Genomic DNA, 13,319 nt, shown 5'->3' on the forward strand with positions numbered 1-13,319 from the left:
GTTCGGGTTGAATTTGGAGTGTTTAGACAACACTTATACCTATTTTGTTCCAAAACAGGCATAAAACGAGAAAAAAGGCTAACACTGAGAAAACATTAATTCGAAGCAGTTAAACAGCTTTGTTTGTGTTTTTAGTGTCAAAATGTGTGACAATCCAGTGCAGTTAACTAATTGTAAGAGTTCGGGAGGAATTTGGAGTGTTTAGACAACAATTATACCCATTTTGTCCCGAAACAGGCTAAACCCGAGAAAACATTTATTTAAAGCAGTAAACAGCTATGTTACTCTTTCTAGGGTGAAAATATGTAACAATCTAATGCGTTTGACTAATTATAAGAGTTTGGGTTTAATTTGGAGTGTTTAGACAACACTTATACCTATTTTGTTCCAAAATAGGCTTAAAACGAGAAAACAGGCTAAAACCGCGAAAACATTGATTAAAAGCAGTAAACAGCTTTGTTTGTGTTTCTGGTGTAAACATGTGTGACAATCAAATGCATTTGACTAATTGTAAGAGTTCGGGATGAATTTGGAGTGTTTAGACAACAATTATACCCATTTTGTCCCGAAACAGGCTAAACTCGAGAAAACATTGATTTAAAGCAGTAAACAGCTTTGTTACTGTTCCTAGGGTCAAAATATGTAATAATCCAATGCATTTGACTAATTGTAAGACCTCAGGATGAATTTGGAGTGTTTAGACAACACTTATACCTATTTTGGTCCAAAATAGGCTTAAAACGAGAAAACAGGCTAAAACCGAGAAAACGTTTATTCGAAGCAGTAAACAGCTTTTTTGTGTTTTAAGTGTCAAAATGTGTGACAATCCAATGCATTTAACTAATTGTAAGAGTTGGGGATGAATTTGGAGTGTTTAGACAACAATTATACCCATTTTGTCCCGAAACATGCTTAAAACAAGAAAACAGGCTAAAACCAAGAAAACATTAATTCGAAGAAATAAACAGCTTTGTTACTGTTCCTAGGGTCAAAATATGTAATAATCCAATCATTTGACTAATTGTAAGAGCTCGGGATGAATTTGGAGTGTTTAGACAACAATTATACCCATTTTGTCCCGAAACAGGCTAAACCCGAGAAAACATTGATTTAAAGCAGTAAACAGCTTTGTTACTATTTCTAGGGTGAAAATACGCAACAATCTAATGTGTTTGACTAATTATAAGTATTTTGGATTTAATTTGGTGTGTTTAGACAACACTTATACCTATTTGGTTCCAAAACAGGCTTAAAACAAGAAAACAGGCTAAAACCGAGAAAACATTAATTCGAAGCAGAAAACTATGAGAACTCACACACACACACCATCCGTACCACACCGTCCGTACAAGCACTGTCCGTACGACCAATGCGAGATGGGTCGTCCATACAACCAATGCAAGATGGGTTGAATTTGGAGTGTTTAGACAACACTTATACCTATTTTGTTCCAAAACATGCATAAAACGAGAAAACAGGCTAACACTGAGAAAACATTAATTCGAAGCAGTAAACAGCTTTGTTTGTGTTTTTAGTGTCAAAATGTGTGACAATCCAGTGCAGTTAACTAATTGTAAGAGTTCGAGAGGAATTTGGAGTGTTTAGACAACAATTATACCCATTTTGTCCCAAAACAGGCTAAACCAAAGAAAACATTGATTTATAGTAGTAAACAGCTATGCTACTGTCTCTAGGGTGAAAATATGCAACAATCTAATGCGTTTGATTAATTATAAGAGTTCGGGTTTAATTTGGAGTGTTTAGACAACACTTATACCTATTTTGTTCCAAAACAGGCTTAAAACGAGAAAACAGGCTAAAACCGCAAAAACATTGATTAAAAGCAGGAAACAGCTTTGTTTGTGTTTCTGGGGTCAACATGTGTGACAATCGAATGCATTTGACTAATTGTAAGAGTTCGGGATGAATTTGGAGTGTTTAGACAACAATTATAACCATTTTGTCCCGAAACAGGCTAAACCCGAGAAAACATTGATTTAAAGCAGTAAACAGCTATGTTACTCTTTCTAGGGTAAAAAATGTAGCAATCTAATGCATTTGACTAATTATAAGAGTTTGGGTTTAATTTGGAGTGTTTAGACAACACTTATACCTATTTTGTTCCAAAATAGGCTTAAAACGAGAAAACAGGCTAAAACCGCGAAAACATTGATTAAAAGCAGGAAACAGCTTTGTTTGTGTTTCTGGGGTAAACATGTGTGACAATCGAATGCATTTGACTAATTGTAAGAGTTCGGGATGAATTTAGAGTGTTTAGACAACAATTATACCCATTTTGTCCCGAAACAGGCTAAACCCGAGAAAACATTGATTTAAAGCAGTAAACAGCTTTGTTTGTGTTTCTAGTGTCAAAATGTGTGACAATCCAATGCATTTGACTAATTGTAAGAGTTCGGGATGAATTTGGAGTGTTTAGACAACAATTATACTCATTTTGTCCCGAAACAGGCTAAACCCGAAAAAACATTGATTTAAACAGTGAACTGCTATGTTACTCTTTCTAGGGTGAAAATATGTAACAATCCAATGCATTTAACTAATTATAAGAGTTCGGGTTGAATTTGGAGTGTTTAGACAACACTTATACCTATTTTGTTCCAAAACAGGCATAAAACGAGAAAAAAGGCTAACACTGAGAAAACATTAATTCGAAGCAGTAAAACAGCTTTGTTTGTGTTTCTGGGGTAAACATGTGTGACAATCAAATGCATTTGACTAATTGTAAGAGTTCGGGATGAATTTGGAGTGTTTAGACAACAATTATACCCATTTTGTCCCGAAACAGGCTAAACTCGAGAAAACATTGATTTAAAGCAGTAAACAGCTTTGTTACTGTTCCTAGGGTCAAAATATGTAATAATGCAATGCATTTGACTAATTGTAAGAGCTCAGGATGAATTTGGAGTGTTTAGACAACACTTATACCTATTTTGGTCCAAAATAGGCTTAAAACGAGAAAACAGGCTAAAACCGAGAAAACGTTAATTCGAAGCAGTAAACAGCTTTTTTGTGTTTTAAGTGTCAAAATGTGTGACAATCCAATGTATTTAACTAATTGTAAGAGTTCGGGATGAATTTGGAGTGTTTAGACAACAATTATACCCATTTTGTCCCGAAACATGCTTAAAACAAGAAACAGGCTAAAACCGAGAAAACATTAATTCGAAGAAATAAACAGCTTTGTTACTGTTCCTAGGGTCAAAATATGTAATAATCCAATCATTTGACTAATTGTAAGAGCTCGGGATGAATTTGGAGTGTTTAGACAACAATTATACCCATTTTGTCCCGAAACAGGCTAAACCCGAGAAAACATTGATTTAAAGCAGTAAACAGCTTTGTTACTATTTCTAGGGTGAAAATACGCAACAATCTAATGTGTTTGACTAATTATAAGTATTTTGGATTTAATTTGGTGTGTTTAGACAACACTTATACCTATTTGGTTCCAAAACAGGCTTAAAACAAGAAAACAGGCTAAAACCGAGAAAACATTAATTCGAAGCAGAAAACTATGAGAACTCACACACACACACCATCCGTACCACACCGTCCGTACAAGCACTGTCCGTACGACCAATGCGAGATGGGTCGTCCATACAACCAATGCAAGATGGGTTGAATTTGGAGTGTTTAGACAACACTTATACCTATTTTGTTCCAAAACATGCATAAAACGAGAAAACAGGCTAACACTGAGAAAACATTAATTCGAAGCAGTAAACAGCTTTGTTTGTGTTTTTAGTGTCAAAATGTGTGACAATCCAGTGCAGTTAACTAATTGTAAGAGTTCGAGAGGAATTTGGAGTGTTTAGACAACAATTATACCCATTTTGTCCCAAAACAGGCTAAACCTAAGAAAACATTGATTTATAGTAGTAAAAAGCTATGCTACTGTCTCTAGGGTGAAAATATGCAACAATCTAATGCGTTTGATTAATTATAAGAGTTCGGGTTTAATTTGGAGTGTTTAGACAACACTTATACCTATTTTGTTCCAAAACAGGCTTAAAACGAGAAAACAGGCTAAAACCGCAAAAACATTGATTAAAAGCAGGAAACAGCTTTGTTTGTGTTTCTGGGGTCAACATGTGTGACAATCGAATGCATTTGACTAATTGTAAGAGTTCGGGATGAATTTGGAGTGTTTAGACAACAATTATAACCATTTTGTCCCGAAACAGGCTAAACCCGAGAAAACATTGATTTAAAGCAGTAAACAGCTATGTTACTCTTTCTAGGGTAAAAAATGTAGCAATCTAATGCATTTGACTAATTATAAGAGTTTGGGTTTAATTTGGAGTGTTTAGACAACACTTATACCTATTTTGTTCCAAAATAGGCTTAAAACGAGAAAACAGGCTAAAACCGCGAAAACATTGATTAAAAGCAGGAAACAGCTTTGTTTGTGTTTCTGGGGTAAACATGTGTGACAATCGAATGCATTTGACTAATTGTAAGAGTTCGGGATGAATTTAGAGTGTTTAGACAACAATTATACCCATTTTGTCCCGAAACAGGCTAAACCCGAGAAAACATTGATTTAAAGCAGTAAACAGCTTTGTTTGTGTTTCTAGTGTCAAAATGTGTGACAATCCAATGCATTTGACTAATTGTAAGAGTTCGGGATGAATTTGGAGTGTTTAGACAACAATTATACTCATTTTGTCCCGAAACAGGCTAAACCCGAAAAAACATTGATTTAAACAGTGAACTGCTATGTTACTCTTTCTAGGGTGAAAATATGTAACAATCCAATGCATTTAACTAATTATAAGAGTTCGGGTTGAATTTGGAGTGTTTAGACAACACTTATACCTATTTTGTTCCAAAACAGGCATAAAACGAGAAAAAAGGCTAACACTGAGAAAACATTAATTCGAAGCAGTAAAACAGCTTTGTTTGTGTTTCTGGGGTAAACATGTGTGACAATCAAATGCATTTGACTAATTGTAAGAGTTCGGGATGAATTTGGAGTGTTTAGACAACAATTATACCCATTTTGTCCCGAAACAGGCTAAACTCGAGAAAACATTGATTTAAAGCAGTAAACAGCTTTGTTACTGTTCCTAGGGTCAAAATATGTAATAATCCAATGCATTTGACTAATTGTAAGAGCTCAGGATGAATTTGGAGTGTTTAGACAACACTTATACCTATTTTGGTCCAAAATAGGCTTAAAACGAGAAAACAGGCTAAAACCGAGAAAACGTTAATTCGAAGCAGTAAACAGCTTTTTTGTGTTTTAAGTGTCAAAATGTGTGACAATCCAATGTATTTAACTAATTGTAAGAGTTCGGGATGAATTTGGAGTGTTTAGACAACAATTATACCCATTTTGTCCCGAAACATGCTTAAAACAAGAAACAGGCTAAAACCGAAAAAACATTAATTCGAAGAAATAAACAGCTTTGTTACTGTTCCTAGGGTCAAAATATGTAATAATCCAATCATTTGACTAATTGTAAGAGCTCGGGATGAATTTGGAGTGTTTAGACAACAATTATACCCATTTTGTCCCGAAACAGGCTAAACCCGAGAAAACATTGATTTAAAGCAGTAAACAGCTTTGTTACTATTTCTAGGGTGAAAATACGCAACAATCTAATGTGTTTGACTAATTATAAGTATTTTGGATTTAATTTGGTGTGTTTAGACAACACTTATACCTATTTGGTTCCAAAACAGGCTTAAAACAAGAAAACAGGCTAAAACCGAGAAAACATTAATTCGAAGCAGTAAACAGCTTTGTTTGTGTTTCTAATGTCAAAATGTGTGACAATCCAATGCATTTGACTAATTGTAAGAGTTCGGGATGAATTTGGAGTGTTTAGACAACAATTATACCCATTTTGTCCCGAAACAGGCTAAACCCGAAAAAACATTGATTTAAACAGTGAACTGCTATGTTACTCTTTCTAGGGTCAAAATATGTAACAATCCAATGCATTTAACTAATTATAAGAGTTCGGGTTGAATTTGGAGTGTTTAGACAACACTTATACCTATTTTGTTCCAAAACAGGCATAAAACGAGAAAAAAGGCTAACACTGAGAAAACATTAATTCGAAGCAGTAAAACAGCTTTGTTTGTGTTTTTAGTGTCAAAATGTGTGACAATCCAGTGCAGTTAACTAATTGTAAGAGTTCGGGAGGAATTTGGAGTGTTTAGACAACAATTATACCCATTTTGTCCCGAAACAGGCTAAACCCGAGAAAACATTTATTTAAAGCAGTAAACAGCTATGTTACTCTTTCTAGGGTGAAAATATGTAACAATCTAATGCGTTTGACTAATTATAAGAGTTTGGGTTTAATTTGGAGTGTTTAGACAACACTTATACCTATTTTGTTCCAAAATAGGCTTAAAACGAGAAAACAGGCTAAAACCGCGAAAACATTGATTAAAAGCAGTAAACAGCTTTGTTTGTGTTTCTGGGGTAAACATGTGTGACAATCGAATGCATTTGACTAATTGTAAGAGTTCGGGATGAATTTAGAGTGTTTAGACAACAATTATACCCATTTTGTCCCGAAACAGGCTAAACCCGAGAAAACATTGATTTAAAGCAGTAAACAGCTTTGTTACTGTTCCTAGGGTCAAAATATGTAATAATCCAATGCATTTGACTAATTGTAAGAGCTCAGGATGAATTTGGAGTGTTTAGACAATACTTATACCCATTTTGTCCCAAAACAGGCTAAACCTGAGAAAACATTGATTTAAAGTAGTAAACAGTTATGTTACTGTTTCTAGGGTGAAAATATGCAACAATCTAATGCGTTTGATTAATTATAAGAGTTCGGGTTTAATTTGGAGTGTTTAGACAACACTTATACCTATTTTGTTCCAAAACTGTCTTAAAACGAGAAAACAGGCTAAAACCGCGAAAACATTGATTAAAAGCAGGAAACAGCTTTGTTTGTGTTTCTGGGGTCAACATGTGTGACAATCGAATGCATTTGACTAATTGTAAGAGTTCGGGATGAATTTGGAGTGTTTAGACAACAATTATAACCATTTTGTCCCGAAACAGGCTAAACCCGAGAAAACATTGATTTAAAGCAGGAAACAGCTATGTTACTCTTTCTAGGGTGAAAATATGTAACAATCTAATGCGTTTGACTAATTATAAGAGTTTGGGTTTAATTTGGAGTGTTTAGACAACACTTATACCTATTTTGTTCCAAAATAGGCTTAAAACGAGAAAACAGGCTAAAACCGCGAAAACATTGATTAAAAGCAGTAAACAGCTTTGTTTGTGTTTCTGGGGTAAACATGTGTGACAATCGAATGCATTTGACTAATTGTAAGAGTTCGGGATGAATTTGGAGTGTTTAGACAACAATTATACCCATTTTGTCCCGAAACAGGCTAAACTCGAGAAAACATTGATTTAAAGCAGTAAACAGCTTTGTTACTGTTCCTAGGGTCAAAATATGTAGTAATCCAATGCATTTAACTAATTGTAAGAGCTCAGGATGAATTTGGAGTGTTTAGACAATACTTATACCCATTTTGTCCCAAAACAGGCTAAACCTGAGAAAACATTGATTTAAAGTAGTAAACAGTTATGTTACTGTTTCTAGGGTGAAAATATGCAACAATCTAATGCGTTTGATTAATTATAAGAGTTCGGGTTTAATTTGGAGTGTTTAGACAACACTTATACCTATTTTGTTCCAAAACAGGCTTAAAACGAGAAAACAGGCTAAAACCGCGAAAACATTGATTAAAAGCAGGAAACAGCTTTGTTTGTCTTTCTGGGGTCAACATGTGTGACAATCGAATGCATTTGACTAATTGTAAGAGTTCGGGATGAATTTGGAGTGTTTAGACAACAATTATAACCATTTTGTCCCGAAACAGGCTAAACCCGAGAAAACATTGATTTAAAGCAGGAAACAGCTATGTTACTCTTTCTAGGGTGAAAATATGTAACAATCTAATGCGTTTGACTAATTATAAGAGTTTGGGTTTAATTTGGAGTGTTTAGACAACACTTATACCTATTTTGTTCCAAAATAGGCTTAAAACGAGAAAACAGGCTAAAACCGCGAAAACATTGATTAAAAGCAATAAACAGCTTTGTTTGTGTTTCTGGGGTAAACATGTGTGACAATCGAATGCATTTGACTAATTGTAAGAGTTCGGGATGAATTTGGAGTGTTTAGACAACAATTATACCCATTTTGTCCCGAAACAGGCTAAACTCGAGAAAACATTGATTTAAAGCAGTAAACAGCTTTGTTACTGTTCCTAGGGTCAAAATATGTAATAATCCAATGCATTTGACTAATTGTAAGAGCTCAGGATGAATTTGGAGTGTTTAGACAACACTTATACCTATTTTGTTCCAAAATAGGCTTAAAACGAGAAAACAGGCTAAAACCGAGAAAACGTTAATTCGAAGCAGTAAACAGCTTTTTTGTGTTTTAAGTGTCAAAATGTGTGACAATCCAATGCATTTAACTAATTGTAAGAGTTCGGGATGAATTTGGAGTGCTTAGACAACAATTATACCCATTTTGTCCCGAAACAGGCTTAAAACAAGAAAACAGGCTAAAACCGAGAAAACATTAATTCGAAGAAATATACAGCTTTGTTACTGTTCCTAGGGTCAAAATATGTAATAATCCAATCATTTGACTAATTGTAAGAGCTCGGGATGAATTTGGAGTGTTTAGACAACAATTATACCCATTTTGTCCCGAAACAGGCTAAACCTGAGAAAACATTGATTTAAAGCAGTAAACAGCATTATTACTATTTCTAGGGTGAAAATATGCAACAATCTAATGTGTTTGACTAATTATAAGTATTTTGGGTTTAATTTGGTGTGTTTAGACAACACTTATACCTATTTGGTTCTAAAACAGGCTTAAAACAAGAAAACAGGCTAAAACCGAGAAAACATTAATTCGAAGCAGTAAACAGATTTGTTTGTGTTTCTAGTGTCAAAATGTGTGACAATCCAATGCATTTGACTAATTGTAAGAGTTCGGGATGAATTTGGAGTGTTTAGACAACAATTATACCCATTTTGTCCCGAAACAGGCTAAACCCGAGAAAACATTTATTTAAAGCAGTAAACAGCTATGTTACTCTTTCTAGGGTGAAAATATGTAACAATCTAATGCGTTTGACTAATTATAAGAGTTCGGGTTTAATTTGGAGTCTTTAGACAACACTGATACCTATTTTGTTCCAAAACAGGCTTAAAACGAGAAAAAAGGCTAACACCGAGAAAACATTAATTCGAAGCATTAAACAGCTTTGATTATGTTTTTAGTGTCAAAATGTGTGACAATCGAGTGCAGTTAACTAATTGTAAGAGTTCGGGAGGAATTTGGAGTGTTTAGACAACAATTATACCCATTTTGTCCCGAAACAGGCTAAACTCGAGAAAACATTGATTTAAAGCAGTAAACAGCTATGTTACTCTTTCTAGGGTGAAAATATGCAACAATCTAATGCGTTTGATTAATTATAAGAGTTCGGGTTTAATTTGGAATGTTTAGACAACACTTATACCTATTTTGTTCCAAAACAGGATTAAAACGAGAAAACAGGCTAAAACCGCGAAAACATTGATTAAAAGCAGTAAACAGCTTTGCTTATGTTTCTGGGGTCAACATGTGTGACAATCGAATGCATTTGACTAATTGTAAGAGTTCGGGATGAATTTGGAGTGTTTAGACAACAATTATACCCATATTGTCCCGAAACAGGCTAAACCCGAGAAAACATTGATTTAAAGCAGTAAACAGCTATGTTACACTTTCTAGGGTGAAAATATGTAACAATCTAATGCGTTTGTCTAATTATAAGAGTTCGGCTTTAATTTGGAGTGTTTAGACAACACTTATACCTATTTTGTTCCAAAACAGGCTTAAAACGAGAAAAAAGGCTAACACCGAGAAAACATTAATTCGAAGCATTAAACAGCTTTGATTATGTTTTTAGTGTCAAAATGTGTGACAATCGAGTGCAGTTAACTAATTGTAAGAGTTCGGGAGGAATTTGGAGTGTTTAGACAACAATTATACCCATTTTGTCCCGAAACAGGCTAAACTCGAGAAAACATTGATTTAAAGCAGTAAACAGCTATGTTACTCTTTCTAGGGTGAAAATATGCAACAATCTAATGCGTTTGATTAATTATAAGAGTTCGGGTTTAATTTGGAATGTTTAGACAACACTTATACCTATTTTGTTCCAAAACAGGATTAAAACGAGAAAACAGGCTAAAACCGCGAAAACATTGATTAAAAGCAGTAAACAGCTTTGCTTATGTTTCTGGGGTCAACATGTGTGACAATCGAATGCATTTGACTAATTGTAAGAGTTCGGGATGAATTTGGAGTGTTTAGACAACAATTATACCCATATTGTCCCGAAACAGGCTAAACCCGAGAAAACATTGATTTAAAGCAGTAAACAGCTATGTTACACTTTCTAGGGTGAAAATATGTAACAATCTAATGCGTTTGTCTAATTATAAGAGTTCGGCTTTAATTTGGAGTGTTTAGGCTTAAAACAAGAAAACAGGCTAAAACCGAGAAAACATTAATTCGAAGCAGTAAACAGCTTTGTTACTGTTCCTAGGGTCAAAATATGAAATAAACCAATGCATTTGACTAATTGTAAGAGTTCGAGATGAATTTGGAGTGTTTAGACAACAATTATACGCATTTTGTCCCGAAACAGGCTAAACCCGAAAAAACATTGATTTAAAGCAGTAAACTTCTATCTTACTCTTTCTAGGGTCAAAAAAATGTAACAATCCAATGCATTTGACTAATTATAAGAGTTCGGGTTGAATTTGGAGTGTTTAGACAACACTTATACCTATTTTGTTCCAAAACAGGCATAAAACGAGAAAACAGGCTAACACCGAGAAAACATTAATTCGAAGCAGTAAACAGCTTTGTTTGTGTTTTTAGTGTCAAAATGTTTGACAATCCAGTGCAGTTAACTAATTGTAAGAGTTCGGGATGAATTTGGAGTGTTTAGACAACAATTATACCCATTTTGTCCCAAAACAAGCTAAAACCGAGAAAACATTGATTTAAAGCAGTAAACAGCTATGTTACTCTTTCTAAGGTGAAAATATGCAACAGTCTAATGCGTTTGACTAATTATAATAGTTCGGGTTTAATTTGGAGTGTTTAGACAACACTTATACCTATTTTGTTCCAAAATAGGCTTAAAACGAGAAAATATGCTATAACCGAGAAAACATTTATTCGAAGCAGAAAACTATGAGAACTCACACACACACACCATCCGTACCACACCGTCCGTACAAGCACTGTCCGTACGACCAATGCGAGAGGGGTCGTCCGTACAACCAATGCAAGATGGGCTGTCCGTACACGTTAGAGGATTAGCGAGTCCAGTCCACAAGTTGAAGTCTCCAACGGTCACAAAGCCACTAGAACCTTCCTCCATTTAGCCGTTGTCGAGATTACACAAGTGGGAAGCAAAGAGAAGTCAAATAAGAGTCACATGTGTGTTTAAGGAGACATGTCACTTTCAGTCATGTAACTTGTGCATAGAATCTGTAGAGAATATTCTACTTGTATAGCCTATAATTAGTTTGTATCTAGGATCCATATCAAGTAAGAAGTTACTTTCTTCTTCTACACTTCTCTCTCTATTCGATTTACACTCTCTTACTCTCCTACTCTCTCACTAAACCCAAAACCGCAAACCCTCTTATACCTCTTCGTCTTTGAATCTAAAGCTTACATGGTATCAGAGCCTTGTTGTTCCTAACTACAAATCCTTCACTCATAACAAACTTCCGCTCTATCTCTTCTATTCGCTTTCATTACAATCTCAAAAGTTGATTCTCTTTATCCGTTGGGTAATACTATTGACCGGCGGATAAAACTCTATGGAAGGCACAAAGACCTTGATTGTTCCAGTTACTCTCAAAGGACAGAACTACTTGTTGTGGGCAAGGACCACAAAGACGACACTATGCGGCCGAGGGCTTTGGACACATATTACCATGAGTGCGGCTCCCAAAGAAGAGCCTAGCAAAGACGGCAAAGAAGCGGTCACAAGCGGTGAAGACAAATGGTTTTAAGAAGACTAGAGTGTGCTCGCCATCATCCAGAACTCCCTTGATGCTGCAATACTCGAAGCCTACTCATATTGCGAGACGGCTAAAGATCTATGGGACACATTACAAAATGTGTTCAGTAACACTACCAATTTAAACCGAGTATTTGAGATCAAGAGGGCCATCAACAACCTAAACCAAGAAGACATGGAGTTCACCAAACACTTTGGAAAGTTTAGGTCTCTTTGGATTGAGCTTGAGATGCTCAGGCCAGCCACACTCGATCTGGCCATACTGAATGAAAGGCGGGAGCAAGACAAGGTGTTCAGACTCCTCCTTACACTAAACCCTTCGTACAATGACCTCATCAAACACCATTTGAGGTCAGACAAGCTTCCTAGCCTAGAGGACGTGTGTAGCCAAATTCAAAAGGAGCATGGCTCCATGGGGCTGTTTGGAAGCAAGGGGGAGCTTGTAACCGCTAACAAGGCTGAAGTAGCGACCGCAAACAAGGGCTACTATCGAGGTGAAAACAAGAACCCGCCAGTGTGCAATCATTGCAAGAAGCCTGGTCATTTCAAGAATCAGTGCTGGATTCTCCACCCACATCTTCGAGCTAACCGGTCGATGAATAACCGTGGAGCACCAAGAGCACATCAAGCAACCGTGGAACCGCCGAGTACCGAGCCAAACCAGTGAGCCTCAGATGTGAACGGAACCGCCCTGGCCGCCAACTCTGACCTAGTGAGGAAGTCTGATCTCAATGCTCTCATTAAGGCCCTCAATGAGAACTCCGGTAACTCCTATCTTGCTTTAAATCAAACTAAACCGCTTATCGTTGATTCCGGAGCTTCGCATCATATGATTAGTGATTCTAGGCCAATTTAGTGAAATTAAACCGGCCATTGGAAATGTGATCATAGCTAATGGTGAGAAAGTACCAGTTAAGGGAATTGGTGACTTAAAATTGTTTAATAAGACTACTAAAGCGTTTTACATGCCTAGTTTTACCTCAAATCTTTTATCTGTTAAGAGAGTCACTACCGATTTAAACTGTTATGCTATATTTGGTCCTAACAATGTGCATTTCCAGGATATTGAGACTAGCCAAGTTCTTGGACAAGGAGTCTCTAAGGATGACTTATATGTTCTTGAAGACTTAAATCTATCTACTTCTACTGCTTCTTGTTTTAGTTCAATTTCTATTAAAGCAAACAATGTTATT

The 13,319-nt window shown here is 35.7% G+C and overlaps 1 protein-coding gene across 1 annotated transcript in view; it reads left to right on the top strand.

The window, feature by feature from the left end:
• Nucleotides 1-12,793, top strand: part of LOC147941158 (uncharacterized) — a 76,359-nt gene extending 63,566 nt beyond the window's left edge. The window contains exon 4 of the mRNA XM_087458407.1: nt 12,364-12,793. Coding sequence (XP_087314533.1) covers nt 12,364-12,793 — 430 coding nt within the window. The remainder of the gene's footprint in view (nt 1-12,363) is intronic.
• Nucleotides 12,794-13,319: the final 526 nt, after the last annotated feature.

This window comes from Camelina sativa, chromosome 7, assembly GCF_030686135.1.
Source record: "Camelina sativa cultivar CO46 ecotype springtype chromosome 7, ASM3068613v1".
Lineage (NCBI taxonomy): Eukaryota > Viridiplantae > Streptophyta > Magnoliopsida > Brassicales > Brassicaceae > Camelina > Camelina sativa.